The sequence below is a fragment of the Suncus etruscus genome, chromosome 4 (assembly GCF_024139225.1).
Source record: "Suncus etruscus isolate mSunEtr1 chromosome 4, mSunEtr1.pri.cur, whole genome shotgun sequence".
Lineage (NCBI taxonomy): Eukaryota > Metazoa > Chordata > Mammalia > Eulipotyphla > Soricidae > Suncus > Suncus etruscus.
This window is the reverse complement of record NC_064851.1, coordinates 122,823,481-122,843,508: the sequence shown is the minus strand read 5'-3', so window position 1 is coordinate 122,843,508 and position 20,028 is coordinate 122,823,481. Positions and strand designations below refer to the sequence as shown.

Genomic DNA, 20,028 nt, shown 5'->3' with positions numbered 1-20,028 from the left:
CAATCTCTGTGGCTTGAAGTGGTACCTCCTAGTTGTTTTGATTTGCATCTCTCTGACGACTAGTGATGTGGAGCATCTTTTCATGTGCCTTTTGGTCATTTGCATTTCTTCTTTTTACAAAGTGTCTGTCCATTTCGTCTCCCCATTTTTTGATGGTTCTAGGGGACATAGTCTTCTGAGAGCACTTTCCCGCGCGAAAGTAGCGAAGGGGCGTGTCCAGGCGGGACTAGCGTGATCCTGGGGGCGTGCCCGGGGGCGGGGCTCAAGGGGGAGTAGTTTTAGCGCACTTTCCCAGCTGCAGGTTGGCCTGAGAGTCAGAGCGCGGAGTGGAGGACCGAGACTCGGTTGCCTTTGGAAAACTGTGCGGTGAGTGTTGCCTTCGCTCCTCTCTGCGGCTACCAGGGCCTGCACCTTCCTTTCGTCCTAGTCTAGCCTGACACCCGATCCGGACCTCCCTAGCTCGGACTCGCAGACTGTAGAAATCAGGCAAGGTCTGGACATGTGATTTTTGTTTGTTTGTTTGTTTGTTTTGTTTTCTGGGTTTGGGGCCACACCTGGCGGTGCTCAGGGGTTACTCCTGGCTGTCTGCTCAGAAATAGCTCCTGGCAGGCACGGGGGACCATATGGGACACCGGGATTCGAACCAACCACCTTTGGTCCTGGATCGGCTGCTTGCAAGGCAAACGCCGCTGTGCTATCTCTCCGGGCCCTATTTTGTTTGTTTGACCACGATTGCAAAAGCTGATGGATGGGGACTATCCCAGTTTCCCCTGGAATCAGAACATTTGCTCTTCTCTGGACCATATAGAATGCAAAACAAGAACCCTGCCCAGTGTATTATCATTCTGACCGCTGTGGTTATGCTTTGATTGGAGCTTTTTGGTAGCTAGGACTTCTAGATGCTGAACAAAGTCAAGATTTTTTTTTTCCCTTAGAAATAGCCCAGTAGGGGCCGGAGAGATAGTACAGCGATAGGGCGTTTGCCTTAGATGCAGAAGGACTGTGGTTTAAGTCCCGGCATCCCAGGAGCGATTTCTGAGCTTAAAGCCAGGGGGAACCCCTGAGCGCTGCCGGATGTGACACAAAAACCAAAAAAAAGAAATGCCCCAGTGGGTAAGGTGCTTGCTCTGAACACAGCTGACTTGGACTTTATCCCCAGCATCCTATACATATAGTTCCCTGACCTGAGCTCACCAGGAGTGAGTCCTGAGTGAGTGCAAAGCCAAGAATAGCCCCTGAGAACTGCCGAGTGTGGTCCTCCAAATATTTATTAAATTTAAGGTTGGACTTTTATTTAGTCCCAGGGTCAAAGTACAGAGGGTAAAGCACTTTCCTTGTATGCATCAATTCCCGTGTCAATACCAGCTGCTACAGCCTTGGAGACCCTTCTAGCATCAGCCTTAGGGTGGCCTGGGAAATTCCAGCACCAGTCCGGTCATGCGGGCAGAGGGCCACTGTAGCCCAGGCCCTTACACTGAAATGCTCTATCTCATGTACTTTTAGATCAAGTTAACTGTTTGTCTCTCTTTACAGTAGATTGTTTTCTCAAGTTTGATAAACAGAAATCTGTAACAACTGAGGTGAAGGGAAGAGCACTGGTAATCCTCCCTCCCCCTGAAAATGCTATAATGAACTATTTGGAGACATGATCATGGGAATAATAAAGCCATACTTTTATCAAAATTTTTAATATACCTGTTTTCTTTATATTCTAGATATTAAAAAAAAAAAGCACCAATGGAAAACTCTGAAATCTCAGTGGATGCCAAGTCCATAAAAAATTCAGAAATGTGAGTACTTCAGTGTAATCTGACATACCAGAGAATAACAGGTGTGTGTCATTCTGTACTTTGAGGAGAAAGGAAGCGGAAAAAGGAAGCAGAGTAAGTGGGCACTCTAAACACAGAAACCAGGAACACCTCTGCCTGCTTAGTTTTTGACTGGTTGCTAATCTTCCTTCCCTACTCCTGGCCTTCCAAATGGGGGGAAAGGTTGGTCCTGTGCCTGACCTCCAGTTTAAGATCCATCTTACCTGGATGTAAGATGTACTAAAGCTGGAGTGTTGGTACAGCAGGTAAGGCACTTGATTTGCACTTAGCTGATCCAGTTCAATCCCCTGCACCCGATATAGTCCCCTGAGCCCTCTTAGAGTGATTCCTAAGTATAGAGGCAGGTAGAAGCCCTGAGCATGACCACGTATGGCCCAAAAATCAAACTAAAAAAAACAAAGCTTCCTGGCAGCAAAAGAGGATGTTACAGGAGCACAGCAGTCCCCTTTCCAGGTTGCTCTGTATAGTTGGCCAGATATTTATGAGACTTAGACTGAAATAAAATGTTGAGTTTCCGAAGAAGAAACTTTTACCCTTTTACCCTGTGTGCTTGCTTACGTGTTTTTGTTTTTGTTTTTGTTTTTAATATTCTGCTTAATGTCACTAGATGGAGAAAGCAAAGGGTTATTCTGTTTTTTGTTTTTTAAGAACCCTTCAACATGTACTCCAGGGATTGTGAAATAATATTCTCTGGAGCTTGTGGTTGAATCCTTGATTCATGTTTCTGGATATGGACACTCTGTCTTTAGGCCTAAAAGATTTTCTTTACATTTTTCTTTTTTAATTGCCTGTGCAAACTGCTGCTTTTTGTTTATCTTAGTTTTGGGTTTTTTTTTTTTTTTTTTTTTTTTGGTTTTTGGGCCACACCCTGTGACGCTCAGAGGTTACTCCTGGCTATGCGCTCAGAAGTTGCTCCTGGCTTCTTGGGGGACCATATGGGACGCCGGGGGATCGAACCGCAGTCCGTCCTAGGCTAGCGCAGGCAAGGCAGGCACCTTACCTCCAGCGCCACCGCCTGGCCCCGTTTTTGGGGTTTTTTTGTTTGTTTTGGTTTTTGGATCATACCCAGCAGCGCTCAGGGGTCACTCCTGGCTCCATACTCAGAAACCACTCCTGGCAGGCACGGGGTTCCATATGGGATGCCAGGATTCGAACCAATGACCTTCTGCATAAAAGGCAAACACCTTACCTCCAAACTATCTCTATGGCACCAAGTTTAGCTTAGTTTATTCCTTGTCTTTTTGGGATCTATTACTTATTTTCCAAGTTGTGTTATATATATTTGGATTTTGGGTCACACCCGGCACCACTTAGGGGGTACTCCTGGCTCTATGCTCAGAAATCACCACTGGCAGGCATGGAGGACCATATTGGATGCTGGGATTCGAACCAACATTCTTCTGCATGAAAGGCAAACGACTTACCTCCATGCTATCTCTCCGGCCCCTGTTCTATATTTTCTAAAGACTAAAAAAGTGGGAAGTGTGAGGTATATAGAGGTCTTTATAATATTTCTCTTTTGTATCTGTTCTTCTTGCCTGTTATTCCCCTCCGCCCTTTTGAAGGAGAGTCACGGTTTGAATAAAATTAAATACAAGGCAGGATTGAGAGGAGCCTTTTGTTGTAGGTTTCCTAGCTCTAGGATTGGAGCAGCTGGCTTTCTGGTAAACTGCTTGTGTTTGAGTTTCTTGCCTCTTTTTATCCTCATACCTGTGTGGATTATTTACTGTGGACTAATATAACAGGAACAGCTTCTCCTATCCTTCCTGGAGAGGGGACATGGGGTTTCAATTTCCCTTTTGGGAACTATGGAATAACCAAACCTTAACCCTACATCCACTCTGCCTCTCTTCTGTGCTGTGCTGCATTTTTGGCCTGATTTCATCCTGTGTGTGGCTCATCTGCAGACAGCCCGCCTTCCTGTGAGCCTTCCGTGGAGGTGAGTCCACACGCCCAGAAAAAGAGGAACCAGAGGAGCTCGACCACTACGCTTCGCGACCATGCACATCATTTAGCCAATGAATACAACCACACATGCAGAAAAACCCACAATACAAGTGTGACAATGGGGAAACAACGCAGGCCAGCACCAGACATAGAGAATGAAGATGGCAACTCTGATGACTTGAACATGACCAACCAACTAGTCAGTCTCTCAAATAAGAGTTTAGAGTCGCAATATGGAAGATGTTCAAAGAACTCAAACAAAGTATAGAAGAGAACAATAATAAGAATCAAGAGAATATGAAGATAGAAATCAGAAAACTCCAAACTGAAATTTCAGGTCAAATAACAGGTCTGAAAAACTCAGTAGATGAATTGAAGAAAAACATGGTTGAGCTTTCCCATGGGTTAACAGCAGCTGAGGATAGAATTGGTACACTGGAAGATGAGATGAATAACAATTCCATACAGCAGAAGAAATTGGAAAAAAGCCTCAAAGCAAATAATCAAACAATGGAAAAATTACTCAAAGAATGGGAACAGATAAAAATAGAAGTCTATGATAAGCTCAACAGAAACAACTTAAGAATCATTAGAGTCCCAGAGACCCAGGAAGAAAATCTCCAGGAAGAATCAATAGTCAAGAACATCATTAAAGAGAAACTACCAGAGCTAATGAATACATGCGATCAAATCCTGCATGCCCGAAGAGTACCAACTAAAAGAGACCCCAGAAAAAACACCCCAAGACACATCCTAGTCACAATGACAAATCCCACAGATAGAGACAGAATTCTGAAAGCAGCAAAATCGAAAAGAGAAATTACATTCAAGGGAACATCCTTGAGATTTACTGCAGACCTGTCACCGGAAACACTCAAGGCCAGAAGGCAGTGGTGGGACATAGTGACAAAACTCAATGAAATAAATGCTTCGCCTAGAATACTGCACCCAGCAAAACTCACTTTCAGGTTTAAAGGAACAATACATGGTTTCACAGACAAACAACAGCTCAGAAATGTTACAGACTCAAAACCATTCTTAAAAGAAAAACTGAACGGCCTACTTTAAGACAAGACTGACCAACAGACACACCAAACTTCAATATAAAGATGGCACTAACTTCCAGGACAATTCTTTCTCTCAATGTCAATGGACTAAATGCACCAGTTAAGAGACACAGTGGCTAACTGTATCAAAAAACTCAATCCAACCTTCTGCTGCCTACAAGAAACACACTTGAATAGTCAGAACAAACATAGACTCAAAATAAAAGGCTGGAGGAAAATCATCCAAGGAAACAACACCCATAAAAAAGCTGGAGTGGCCATACTAATATCAGATGATGCAAACTTTATACTCAGGAAAGTTGTAAGGGACAAAGATGGACATTTTGTATTAATCAAGGAATAATTACAGCAGGAAGAAATCACTCTCCTAAACATATATGCACCGAATGAGGGGCCAGCAAAATATTTAATAAAATTGTTGACAAATCTGAAAAATAATATCAATAACAACACAATAATTGTGGGAGACCTCAACAAGGCATTGTCAACACTTGACAGGTCAACCAGACTGAAACCCAACGAGAATATACTAGATCTGAACAGAGAAATGGAAGAAAGAGGCCTAGTAGATATATACAGGACACTCCACCCCCAGAAGCCTGGATACACATTTTTCTCTAATGTACATGGGAAATTCTCCAGGATAGACTACATGCTAGCACATAAAACATACCTCCATAATATCAAGAGGATAGAAATTTTGCAGGCTACCTTTGCTGACCACAAAGCCCTGAAATTATATGTAAACTACAAAGGGACACAGAAGAAAAACTTTAATACCTGGAAGTTAAACAGCCTCATACTGAATAACCAGTGGGTCTGAGATGAAATCAAAGAGGAAATCAAAACCTTCCTGAAAACAAATGACAATGGAGACACAAACTATCAGAACCTATGGGACACAGCAAAAGCAGTACTGAGAGGAAATTTTATAGCTTTGTAAGCACACATCAGGAAAGAAGAAGGGCATCCCTGAATAGCTTAATGATGCACCTCAAAGAATTAGAAAGTGCTTAACAAAAGGACCCAAAAATAGGGAGGCAGAAGGAAATAACAAAGCTGAGAGCAGAAATCAATGAAGTGGAAACCTGAAAAACCATCCAAAAGATCAATGAAAGCAGAAGTTGGTTCTTTGAAAAAATAAACAAGATTGATAGACCACTGGCAAAACTAACAAAGAAAGAAAGAGAGAGAAACTTGATAACTCATATTAGGAATGAAAAAGGAGAGATCACTACTGATATGACAGAGATTCAAAGGGTAATCAGAAACTACTTTGAGAAACTCTATGCCACTAAAAATGTAAACCTGGAATAAATGGATAAATTCTTGGACTCTTATAAGCTTCCACGGTTGAATGAAGAGGATGTAGCATATCTAAACATACTCATCACTATTGAGGAAATTAAGACAGCAATCAAATGTCTGCCCCAAAACTAAAGCCCAGGCCCAGATGGATTTACTAATGAATTCTTTCAAACCTTTCAAGAGGAACTACTACCAATCCTGGCAAGACTTCCATGAAATCAAAAAAAAAAAAAAAACAGGAAAACTTCCAAATAGCTTTTATGAAGCCAACATCACCTTGATACCTAAACCAGACAGAGATGCTACCAAAAAAGAAAATTACAGACCAATATCGCTGATGAATACAGATGCAAAGATCCTCAACAAAATCCTGGCAAATAGGATTCAATGCCTCATTAAAAAGATCATCCACTATGATCAAATAGGTTTCATCCCAGGAATGCAAGGCTGGTTTAATATCCATAAATCTATCAACATAATACACAACATCAAGAAAAATAAAAATCACGTGATCATATCAATAGACGCAGAGAGAGCATTTGATAAGGCCCAACACCCATTCTTGATCAAAACTCTCAGCAAGATGGGAATGGAAGGAACCTTTCTCAATATAGTTAAGGCCATCTACCAAAAGCCAGAGGCAAATATTGTCCTCAAGGGAGAAAAACTGAAAGCCTTTCCTCTAAATTCTGGCACAAGCCAAGACTGTCCTCTCTCACCACTCCTATTCAACATAGCATTGGAAGTACTCGCTATAGCGATTAGGCAAGAAAAAGATATCAAGGGAATCCAGATAGGAAAGGAAGAAGTTAAGCTCTCATTGTTTGCAGATGACATGATACTCTACTTAGAAAACCTTAAAGACTCTACCAAAAAGCTTCTAGAAACAATAGACTCATATAGCAAGGTGGAAGGCTATAAAATTAACACACAAAAATCAATGGCCTTTCTATACAACCAATAGTAATAAGGAAGAAATGGACGTTAAGAAAACAACCCCATTCACAATAGTGCCACACAAACTCAAATATCTTGGAATCAACTTGACTAAAAATGTGAAGGACCTATACAAAGAAAACTATAAAACTCTGCTCCAAGAAATGAGAGGACAACGGAAATTGAAGCACATACCCTGCTCATGGATTGGCAGGATTAACATCATTAAAATGTCAATACTCCCCAAAGCATTGTACAGATTTAATGTGATCCCTCTAAAGATACCCATGACATTCTTCAAAGAAGTGGATAAGGCACTTTTGAAATTCGTTTGGAACAATAAACACCCTCGAATAGCTAAAGCAATCATTGGGAAAAAGAATATGGGAGGAATTACTTTCCCCAACTTTAAACTGTACTACAAAGCAATAGTTATCAAAATAGCATGGTATTAGAATAAAGACAGGCCCTCAGATCAGTGGAATAGGCTTGAATACTCAGAGAATGTTCCCCAGACATACAATCACATAATTTTTGATAAAGGGGCAAGAAATCCTAAATGGAGCAAAGAAAGCCTCTTCAACAAGTGGTGTTGGCACAACTGGCTAGCCACTTGCAAACAATTGAACTTAGACCCCTAGCTAACATCATGTACGAAGGTTAAATCTAAATGGATGAAAGTCCTTGATATCAGACCCGAAACCAGAAGATATATAGAACAACACATAGGTAAAACACTCCAGGACATTGAGACTAAAGGCATCTTCAAGGAGGAAACTGCACTCTCCAAGCAAGTGAAAGCAGAAATTAACAGATGGGAATATATTAAACTGAGAAGCTTCTGCACCTCAAAAGAAATAGTGCCCAGGATACAAGAGCCCCCCCCCACTGAGTGGGAGAAACTATTCACCCAATACCCATCAGATAAGGGGCTAATTTCCAAAATATACAAGGCACTAACAGAACTTTACAAGAAAAAAAAATCTAATCCCATCAAAAAATGGGGAGAAGGAATGGACAGACACTTTGACAAAGAAGAAATACATATGGCCAAAAGACAGATAAAAAATGCTCCACATCACTAATCATCAGGGAGATGCAAATCAAGACAACTATGAGGTACCACCTCACACCCCAGAGATTGGCACACATCACAAAGAATGAGAACAAGCAGTGTTGGTGGGGATATGGAGAGAAAGGAACTCTTATCCACTGCTGGTGGGAATGCTGTCTAGTTCAACCTTTATGGAAAGCAATATGGAGATTCCTCCAAAAACTGGAAATCAAGCTCCCATACGACCCAGCTATACCACTCCTAGAAATATACCCTAGGAACACAAAAATACAATACAAAAATCCCTTCCTTACACCTATATTCATTGCAGCACTATTTACCATAGCAAGACTCTGGAAACAGCCAAGATACCCTTCAATAGATGAATGGCTAAAGAAACCGTGGTATGTATATGCAATGGAATATTATGCAGCTGTCAGGAGAGATGAAGTCATGAAATTTTCCTATACATGGATGTACATGGAATCTATTATGCTGAGTGAAATAAGTCAGAGAGAGAGAGAAAGACACAGAATGGTCTCCCTCATCTATGGGTTTTAAGAAAAACGAAAGACATTCTTGCAATAATAATTTTCAGGCACAAAAGAGAAAAGAGCTAGAAGTTACAGCTCACCTCACGAAGCTCACCGCAAACAGGGATGAGTTTAGTTAGAGAAATAACTATGTTTTAAACTGTCCTAATAATGAGAATGTACAAGGGAAATAGAAAGCCTGTCTAGAGTACAGGCAGGGGTTGAGTGGGGAGGAGAGAGATTTGGGACATTGGTGATGGGAATGTTGCACTGGTGATGGGTGGTGTTCTTTACATGACAGAAACCCAAACAATCATGTATGTAATAAAGTTGGTTAAATAAAAAAATAAAAAAAAGAAGTGGGAGGGGGAGTGCCTGAGCATAGATGAAAAAAGAAAAAACCTACATCCAGTGAATGCTTCGCTTCAGCAAGATATAATAACACATTATGACCTTAACTACTTTAATTATTTTATCCCAACCATTTGGAGTAGAGTGGAAAGTGAAGTACCTAAGTTACTGTGCATGAGCACAAGAACCTTCATATTTGCCTCACCTCTTATATTTAACTCACCTGGGCCTTTTCGTTTTTGATTCTTGTCTTGATAGGGGATCAGATTTTACTGAAACATCCACATACATTTTTGCTTGTTGTCCTAGGCCGCTCTCACCTACAGAATGGCAGGAACTATACCAGACAGACCCTTTAAGAAAATATATTGGGCAGTAGAAATAGTACAGGAGAAAAGGTGCTCGCATTACAAGTAACAAAACCCAATTTGATCCTGATGGTCCTGAGTACCATGAGTGTCATTCAAGACAACAAAACAAGTTTATAGGGAAAAAAATTAAAAATAGTAGATTTAAAGGGGCCGGAGAAGTAGGGCAATTGCCTTGCACGCAGCCAACCCAGGATGGGCCATGGTTTGAATCCCAGCATCCCATATGGTCCCTTGAGCCTGCCAGAGGCAATTTCTGAGCACAGAGCTTGGAGTAACCCCTGAGCGCAGCCAGGTGTGACCCAAAAACAAAAACAAAGTATATTTAAAGAAAGAAAAAGAGTTTTACTTAGCTAAAGAGATAGTATAGCAAGCAAGTCAGGCACTAGCCATGTATGCAATGAACCCATTTTCAATCTCCAGTACCTTATATGGTCCCATCACACCCACCAACAACACTGGGAATCATTCCTGAGCTCAGTGCCAAGAGCAAGTGTTGGGAACAGTAGGATGTAGCCAAAAAAAAAAAAGTTTATTGTTGTAGCTGGATAGTACAGTGGGTAGAGTACTTGCTTTACTTGCGGCTGTCCTAGGTTCAATCCAGCATCCCATAAGGTCACTCAAGCACTGCCATGGGAAACCTCTAAAGTCTAAACAATGACAGGTGTATTCCAAAAATAAATAAACTTTATTAATATACCTTGATCTAGATGTCTAGGTTTTAAAGTATAATCTCCCCCAAAATAAATTGCATTCTGTGAAAGTATTAATAAGATATAGAGGAGGGGCCGGAGCAATAGCACAGTGATAGGGCCTTTGCCTTGCATGTGCGGCTGATCTAGGACGGACCTTGGTTTGATCCCCAGTGTCCCATATCCCATGTGGTCCCCTGAACCAGCAGCAATTTCTGAGCACATAGCAGGAGTAACCCTGAGTGTCACAAGGTGTGGCATAAAAAATGAAAAAAAATAAATAAAATATAGAGGAATACATGAATTGTAAAGAATCTGATGGAGTACAGGACACTTTCAGTTTTGTTCCGCCACAGCATAAGAACAAGTATCAACACATAACCCTCTGTGAAGTACAAGTGAAATTATGTCAAGAGAAGCCTGGAAGACATTTATTGCCTGGCCAATAAGCCCCATGTTAGCTATTATTCCCTGCAGCAAAGTTGGGTTACTGTATCAATGATAAGCATCATGAGTCATTTCTCCCTTTGCTTTCCAAACAGAAAGATCATACATGGCAGCAAATCAGTGGACTCTGGAATATCCTTGGACATTCGTTACAAAATGGATTATCCTGAAATGGGCGTGTGTTTAGTAATTAATAATGAAAATTTTACGTATAATGGTATGTATCAATGCATAATTTATACTGCTTTTCAAATACATGTACCATTAATGTTCGGTATAATATGAAAATAATAGTATTGATTTTATGTTCTTGTTTAAATTCTAAAATGGAATTGTGAGGTGAAGATAATTGGGGATTCTTTTGTTTTTGTTTTTGAACTACACATGGGCTCTGAACTCAAGGATTACTCCTGGTGAGTTCATGGTACCATATGGGGTGCCAGGGATAGAACATGGGTCTGCCACATGCAAGATAAAATCTAGCTGCTATACTGTCTCTCTGGCCTCCAAGGTAGAGACTTTTGGAACTGATATACAGGTCCTACAATACAGCACAGTCTCAAAACCTTCCCCATCCCCTTCTCCCAACAGTCCCCTCTCTGGGATTTTGTCTCCTCTGCTCTCTCTGTTGTGCTTCCCTATCCTTTGCTTTCTATCCTTCTTCCTCATTATGATAATGTAGGTGCTCAACAAACAATAAACATTAGTATTTTCCCCTGGTAGGAACTCTATGGGACTGATCAGACATATTATCTCATTTGAGTGTTACAACAAACTTGAAAAGTAACTGTCAGCCTCTGAAAAGTTAAAATCCTCTTCTAAAGGGGGCCAAAGAGAAACATACAGCATGTAAGGCTCTTGCCTTGGATGGATGGCCCCAGGTTGAATGCTCCCACCCTGTATGATCGGCCTAACTGCCAGGAGTGATCCCTGAACTCATAATCAGGAATAAACCCTGAATGTAGAACTAGAAAAAAGCCCTGAGCACCTCAAAACAAAACCTGGCCAGGACACATGCACAGATGATTCAGAAGCAGAGCAAGTACTTTAGACTTGCCATTGTCACCCACTGGTGCTCCCAGTATGCAGAGCAAAGATGGAGAGTGGGGTGTGATGGAGCATGTAGTGCCAGGCATCAAATAATATTTTCCGCACTGTATTCCAAAGCTTCATTTTATTTATAATATACAAACAGTTCTATCTTGCTTGTTCTACTTAAAGTAACATGCAGTTACTTTTACTTTACAGTTGCTAAATTTAAAAATGTATTTTTTCATGATACGTAATGTTCTATTCTTGAAATAGTGGTTACTTTGCAAGAGTTATCATCATTTGATTTATTTGGAATATTTTAAATATATAATTCTTTTTCTGTAAAAATTATATTTAATTACATGTAATTTAAATTATATATTGTTTTATGATTTACTGTGCAATTTACTCCTTTTTTTAACTTATGCTGTTATAACTCTATAAATTACTGATATTACATATTAGGCATATTACAATTAACTTATAGAGGAAATAGCTAGACCAGATCCAATTTAAGAGGTTATTTCTAAAACAGTGATGATAAAAGGAGAGAGCAGGGAGCAGGAGCAATAGTCTGAGGGAAGGCACTCACTTTGCATAGATTTCACCCCTAGTAACTCATGGTCCCAGAGGATTCATGCAAAGAGTAATCCTTGAACACAGAGCCAGAAAACAGCCCCTGACCACCACCACGTGGCCCAAAACCTGAAAAGGAGACCAAAGTGATGGCTTAAACAGGCATGGCTCTAGCCTTCCTTCACCTGGATTCAGTCTCTGGGGCTCCATATGGACCCTAAGATCCACTAAGAGTGATCCCTGAGCGCAGAGCCAGGAGTAAGCCCCGTGTGTACAGGTGGGCTTATAGCCCTGTACACCCAGTGTATAGCCCCCCAAAAGGGGGAAGGTGGATGAAAAAAAAAGTCAGATTACACTCAAAATTGAGCACCATTAACTCTTTTAGGAAGTAAAGGAAGAGAAATTGGAAGTGGAAGGCTAAATCAAAATAGCACCGTTTTTCTTTTCTCCTCAAAGTATAAATTGAGGGGCTGGAGAGATAGCATGGAGGTAAGGTGGTTCGAATCCTGGCATCCCATATGGTCCCCCGAGCCTACCAGGAGCGATTTCTGAGCAAAGAACCAGGAGTAACCCCTGAGCACTGCCAGGTGTGACTCAAAAACAAACAAACAAAAAAGTATAAATTGAAATAGCCCTTTAACCTTTCATTTTTCTGCTTCATATTACTAACCAAATATGCCTTCTTTCTGTAGAGTTTTGTTCTATAAACTGTGTTTTATTTGTTGGTTTAATTTCTTTTTTCAAATATGTCTTTCTACTCCTTTTCCCAAAAATACCCAGACTGGCTTTTGTCTCCTGTGTCCCTTAGCTACTCACTATTATGTCTGACCATCTGATTCCTTGGGTTATGAGCTGCCTAACACTTGAGGCCAGTCCCTCATGGCTGCCAGAACCTTGATGAGCTTTTTTTTTTTTTTTTTTGGACACCCGGCAGCGCTCAGGGGGTACTCATGGCTCTATGCTCAGAAATTGCCCCTGGCAGGCACAGGGACTATACCATCCTTCTACATGAAAGGCAAAGGCCTTACCTCCATGTTATCTTTCCGGCCCCAGATGATGAGCTTATTTTAACTTCATAAAATAATACAAATCCATAAGAAAAATCCCAGAGATTACAAATGAACAAAATGAAAACTTATAAATTACTTAGGTTGCACTATCCAGACAAAGCAGTATTTTGAAAATGGAAACATCTGGTTTTTTTTCTGTTCATAGGTATTAAATGTGCTCAGTTCCAAGATTCACTTTTTGTGTTTGGGCCACACACAGCAATACTCAGGGCTTTCCCAGGCTAAGCACTCAGGAGTCACTCCTGATGATTGGTGTACCCAATGGGGTACAATTTTGCTTTCCGTCCTTGATCCAGGGATCAAGCAGTTTATCCATGTGCAAGGCAAGTTCCTACTCACTGTACTATCATTCCAACCCCCTAACATTTTTAAATTCCAGTGTATCACACAATCAATCTTCACATCTATAGGTTTATAAGAAGGTCTTCTAAGGGGGTAAGGACCACCCAAGAATTCCTGAATGCCCCAGTGTTCTGACAGGTGAAGCCAATCATGACAGTTCTCAGTTGGTGGGTTAAAGGTTAGAGATTACCCACCACACCCTGGAAAGGAACAGCATCTCTGTGATGCTTTGGGGATTGTTTTTACTTTCCTGAAAAAAATAATATGAAAGACACAGAGAGATAATACAGTGGATAAGGTACTGTCCTTGCATGAGATTGTCCCAGATTGGATTTTATTTATAATCCCCTAAACACCATAAGTGATTCCTGAGCGCCACCAGGTGTAGCCAACCAACAATAAATAGACATCTTAAAAGTATGAGGAATAATTTATCTTTAAATTACCTGAATGTATGTACTATGTACTTTTTTAGTCTTATTTTTTAAAAAAAGACAATTATCATGTGGCAGAAATTTTCATGACAGTACAGTATTCCATTAAATAAGTGAAAGGCAATTTATTCCATAGAGCCTTTGCTTTAGGTATATGTTTCTTTTTTTCACTATCTCTACATCTATAAAAATACCAATCTCTAGTACTGACATAGTTGTTATGAAATATCTTATATGCTTAATAAGAGGCTGTCACCCTGGGTCACAATATTTGGATTTTTCTTTAGAATTCAGAGGGAAGCATTTATTGTGGGTTATGTGACTCACTGAATAGTCTAAACATTTCAGATCTGTTTTCCTTTCTCTAAACACAAGAAAATAATTTTCTTCTATCCCAAGGATTGTCAACTCGAAATGGTACAGAAGTAGATGAAGCGAGCCTTCAGGAAACGTTTACAAATTTGAAATATGATGTCAGGATCAAAAGAGACCTTACCTGTGATGAAATTAAGAAATGTCTGCTCAGCGGTAAGAAAAAACAAAATGAATAACCTTCATTAATCAGTTTCATATTGATTTAGATATATTTGACACATGGCAGAAAAGCATGAGAATTGTTTAACTATACTGTTGAAAAATCACACTTTCTGTTTAAGTAAATAAAAGTTGGTGCAATATTCCTAAAATAATTAGAAGTAGTTGTCTTCTGGGTCACATTTAGACTATCTCTCATTTGTACTCTCAGGTTTTCTTCTATGTATTCCTGACAGCATATAAAATTGTTGCATGGTTTTCTACTTATAAATGTCTTTCTAGCTTCTCAAGAAGATCATAGCAAAAGGAGCAGTTTTATCTGTGTGCTGCTAAGCCATGGTGAGGAAGGAGAGTTGATCTTTGGTACAGATGGACCTATTGACCTGAAGTTACTGACAGGTTTCTTCAGAGGGGATTGTTGTAGAAGTCTGGCTGGGAAACCCAAAATTTTCATTATTCAGGTAATACATAAACATAAATTATATATTTATCTAAAGATTATTTATCTATAGATTATCTAAAGGATTTGTATTTTTCCCAGTGTTGCCAAACTGTTTATTTTTTCATCTAAACCATCACTTTGAGAAATGTAGGATACATTTTCATTGCTTATACTTATGTAAAAAATATTTGCATGAGACCAAAAAAGTACAGGGCTGGGTTTTAGGTGCTTACCTTGCTTGCAACTGATGCCAGTTCAACTGCCCAAACACTGTTTGATCCCCCAGCCCTTCAGAGTGATGAGCACAGAGCCAAGAGTAAAACCTAAGCAACATGGGTGTGGTCCAAAACTGTACTCTCTCTGACCCTCATTTTTTCTTTTTAATATTAATTATAACTCATGATTTACTAACTTGTTCATAATACAGTTGTTTTAGGCATTAAAAGTGTTAAAACACAAATCCCACCACCCCTGTGGCCTTCCCTTCAACAATCTCCCATATTTCTCACTCACTCCTTAAGCCTACCTCTTGCAAACACAAATTTACTTCATATTGCTCATTATAACACAAAGGCAAATAGAATGATCAAAAGTCAGACCAACAAAGATCAATTTGAAATCAATGTTATATCTCTATGGTGTTACTAACACCTGCGTTTAAGGATTTGCTGTGCTGAGATTGGTGCTAGTTGAGTCTTCTGTGCTACTCTTCAGGCTCAGTGAGGTTGGTAGATGCGTATGTCACTTTTCCATCAGATTTCCTATGGTATGACTGGAATGACTTTACTATAAAGTTTGAGGTGTCCAAGATCTCTAAATCTGAAACAAATTTGATAGATTGCCAAGGAGCTGGCCAACCGTGTTGGGGGGTTTTCAGTGTGGCACTGGGCTGCTATAGTTCTTGCACAAAGGGGAATCTTCTTCCCCTCACAGTTCTGCGAATGGCCCATCGGGATCAGCCCAGCTCAGATTACCTGAGAAATATCAGCAGTCATTACTTTCTTGGAAGCTGGGTCATTTTTCTACTCCTCATATTTTCTTGAAACAAATATTAATGGTTTAATTCCTAGGCCTGCAGGGGCACAACACTAGACTCTGGCATACAGGCTGACAGTGGTTCAGAGGAGGACATGGTCTGTCAGAAGATACCGGTGGAAGCTGACTTCTTGTATGCATATTCTACACCTCCTGGTAAGAGATTAAGTAGAGTCAATAGCTGTGTAGATTTTACAGGGAAGCAATGAAGTGTATGCTCCAGCAGTCAAAATTTAATAATCCTGAAAAGCAACTCATTTTTCTGCATTTTGAATAGCTTAACCATGGCGAAGTCTATAAAAGTTGTCTTTTTTCAAAAATTAAATTTATAGGGCCAGAGAGATAGCACAGTGGTGGAGAGTTTGCCTTGCATGCAGCTGACCCAGGAAGGATGGTGGCATCCCATATGGTCCCCTGAGGCTGCCAGAAGTGATTTCTGAGCACAGAGCCAGGAGTAAACCCTCAGCATTACTGGGTGTGACCCAAAACCCCCCCCAAAAATTATTTTTTTTATTTAAAAAAGAGTTGTCTTTGGCCAAGTGTGATTAAAATTCATGCATATTTATATACAATATACATAAATGAACTTTCAAACTTAATGCAAAATGTATTTCTGCTCTGTAGTTTTAGGCCAGATCAAAGTTTCTCATTCCTTTAGAATTGGTTAATGGTTTTTCTTTTGGTTTTTTTTTTTTTTTTTTTTTTTTTTTTTTGTGGGGGCCATACAAGACAGCACTTAGAGCTTATTTCTGGTTTAGCAGTCGGTGAGCACTTCTCATAGTGATCTGGAGACTATATGGTGTATTGGGGATTGAGCCTGGGTTGGCTGAATGCAGGCAAGCACCTACTATTGTACTTTCCAGTACTGAAAGTTTAATTTTTTCAAGAATTCTTTGCAAGGTAGGAAGTAGAAAAAGATAAGCATAATTAAAAAATTAAAAAATAGAAGATAAGCTTAATTAGTATTGATGGAAGTAGAAATGGAATGAACAAAAGAAGTGAAAAATGACATCAATTTAACCTCTACTATTTTGTATTATGTATATCATAATACAAATATTGTAGTTAAATTGTCGTTAAATTGGCTTGAGGTGGCACAGAATTTGAAGATCAAAGACAACTCTTACTTTATTTGAAGGCAGGGCATGTATGGGCCACACCCACCTGTGCTCAGGGTTTACTCCTGGTTCTGTGGTCAGGGAATCATATGTGGTAGAGAGGATCAGAACATAATCAGCTGTATGCAAAGTGACACTTTACTGCCTCTACTGTCTGGCCCAAGAAAGCTATTTTCAAACAATGTTAAATTTTCAAATATGCCTTACATTTTTAACCAATAGGCATTTTTCTAAATTGGGGACATAGCATAGTTTAGACTGCATGGCTTGGAGTAAAATGGATCCCAGTTCCATCCCAGTTTCCTGAGGTTCCTCAGCATGGGAAGGGCTGAGTAGTCCCCCATGCTTGGTCTATAACATTGAACTGTTAAATTCAGCTTACCAAAGATCACCAAGAATGGCCTCTGAAAGTAGAGAGCACTGCTTAGGAGTGCTCCCCACATAAAATCTAAGTTAAATGGAATGAATCCGGCTGTTCATCAGAGAAAAAAAATAGAGTAGAAACTTTCCTTTATTATTGTGTGTACATTACATCCAGATGACCTGTGGGTTTTTAGGACATATGTGTGTAAGTATGTTATTCTTGAATAAGCCAATATTCAAATAAAATTAAGTTTGATTATCACCTAGAGCTATGTCACCTCTTTAGGTTAATAAGAGGACAATTTGGTGCTACACAGGCAGCGCTCAGGACCTATACTGGCTCTGTTCAAAAGTGACCCTTTGGGCGGGGCGGTGGCGCTAAAGGTAAGGTGCTTGCCTTGCCTGCGCTAGGCTTGGACGGACCGCGGTTCGATCCCCCAGTGTCCCATATGGTCCCCCAAGCCAGGAGCAACTTCTGAGCACATAGCCAGGAGTAACCCCTGAGCATTACCGGGTGTGGCCCAAAAAAAAAAAAAAGTGACCCCTGGGGGCCGGAGAGATAGCATGGAGGTAGGATATTTACCTTGCATGCAGAAGGAAGATGGTTTGAATCCCAGCATCCCATATGGTTCCCCGAGCCTGCCAGGAGCAATTTCTGAGCATAGAGCCAGGAGGAACACCTGAGCGCTGCTGGGTATGACCCAAACCCCCCCCAAAATTAAAATTAAAAAATAATAAATAAAAATAAAATAAAAAATAAAAGTGACCCCTGGCAACACTGAGGGCACCTTATGCATGCCAATGATCTACCCATGCACGGAGAGTTCCGTACTCCCTGCATAATCTCTCCAGCCCACTGCTACAAACGTCACCTCTTCTTCATGATGGAAGATTCCAGAGAGCAGATTGTGTATAATGGGGATGTCGAGCCCAGCTCTCTGCTTGGTGACATCCAAGTCTGCATAGCGCACTATTTTCTTCTGTGGCATCATTGTCCCAGAAATGAGCAGTTTTTTTTAGTTTTCTCTTTATGACTAATAATGCTGGAGTGGGGCCGGGCGGTAGCGCTAAAGGTAAGGTGCCTGCCTTGCCTGCGCTAGCCTTGGACAGACCGTGGTTCGATCCCCCGGTGTCCCATATGGTCCCCCAAGCCAGGAGCAACTTCTGAGCACATAGCCAGGAGTAACCCCTGAGCGTTACCGGGTGTGGCCCAAAAACCAAAAAAAATAAATAAATAAAAATAATGCTGGAGAAATCTCTACTTGATTTTATCTTTGTTGTTATATGGTCACTTATAAAAACAACTAAAATCAGATATCCATATTTGTACTGTTTTTTTTGTTTGTTTTTGCCTTGCAGGTTACTTATCCTGGCGTAATGACATGGATGGAACATGGTTCATTCAGTCACTTTGTTCTATGTTGAAGCTCTATGCTGATAAACTTGAGTTTATGCATATACTTATCCGGGTTAATCAAAAGGTAGCAAAAGAATATGAGTCCTTTTCCACGGATGTAGCTTTCCACAAAAAGAAACAGATTCCAAGTATTGTGTCTATGCTCAGAAAAGAACTATATTTTACCCCTAAGGAAAAGAATTAAGCTTTTTGATTTGTACACAAAGATAGGAAATGCCTTGATAGATACTGTATTTTCATTTTCATTCCTCTCTCAATTATATCTAATCCTAGAGATGGTACTTCAAATCAAACAATTTTCATTGCAATAGAACTCTATTAAATCTACCTCAAATCAAAATTAAATAGTTAAAATTGAATTATATAGGAATAAATAAAAATGGAACAATCACTTTAAGAGAAAAAAGTAGGAAGTTCACAGTTCTCAAAATTAACAAGTGTTAAAAAGATGATGCTATTAATTTTCAAAGAGATTATGAAAAAGTTATCATTTATGGTAGTGAATTTCAATGATTGATATAACAGTTAAGAGTTTGCAATCTGGGGTGGGTTGGGGTGGGGTCAGGGATATTTGGGACATTGGTGGTGGGAATGTTGCACTGGTGAAGGGGGGTCTTCTTTTCATGACTAAAATCAAACAACTGCTATCATATTTGTAATCACGGTGTTTAAATAAAAATTTAAAAAATTAAAAAAGAGTTTGCATTCTGTTCATTGTCAAGTCACAAAACAATGATGTGGAATGATGGCCTCCTCAGGGGTGTTGAATGACCAACTCACCACCATATCTCACTGGTGTTTTCTGCCGTTTTCTGTGGGCTTACTTTTCCATACAAATAAGATCTAATTTATATAAATGACTGTAAATGATTCTGGTAAAGATCCCAAGTCACTAATGAAGTAGGATCACAGGCAAGTAAAGTACTCACAGAGAAGCATCCACCAACCACTTCCGGAGAATAACTCTGTTTACTTTAGGTTGGAAAGGGATATTTATATTAGATTAGGGTGTGGATGCTGTATCAGCCAATCAGGTAGGATGTGAGAGAGGATTATAACAGGGTCTGTGCTTCTGTGTTTAGAGAAAATAGGGGATTAGTGAAAGTCTAGTATTTGCTTTGGGTGTTAAAACA

At 40.0% G+C, this 20,028-nt stretch overlaps 1 protein-coding gene across 1 annotated transcript; it reads left to right on the top strand.

Moving 5' to 3' along the window:
- The first annotated feature begins 1,729 nt into the window (after nt 1-1,729).
- LOC126007207 (caspase-3-like) lies at nt 1,730-19,079 on the top strand. Its single transcript, XM_049772681.1, has 6 exons — nt 1,730-1,790; nt 10,628-10,749; nt 14,386-14,514; nt 14,803-14,981; nt 16,033-16,153; nt 18,838-19,079. The coding sequence occupies exons 1-6, from the start codon at nt 1,738-1,740 to the stop codon at nt 19,077-19,079; spliced, it is 846 nt and encodes a 281-aa protein (XP_049628638.1). The 5' UTR covers nt 1,730-1,737.
- The last annotated feature ends 949 nt before the right edge of the window (nt 19,080-20,028 follow it).

Bases quoted from the DNA above. Each gene is read 5' to 3' on its own strand.
- LOC126007207 (XM_049772681.1), top strand. From the start codon at position 1,738: ATGGAAAACTCTGAAATCTCAGTGGATGCCAAGTCCATAAAAAATTCA. The intron at 1,791-10,627 runs GTGAGTACTTCA...CTTTCCAAACAG, and splicing joins TCCATAAAAAATTCAGAAAT to AAAGATCATACATGGCAGCA. The intron at 14,982-16,032 runs GTAATACATAAA...TTTAATTCCTAG, and splicing joins CCAAAATTTTCATTATTCAG to GCCTGCAGGGGCACAACACT.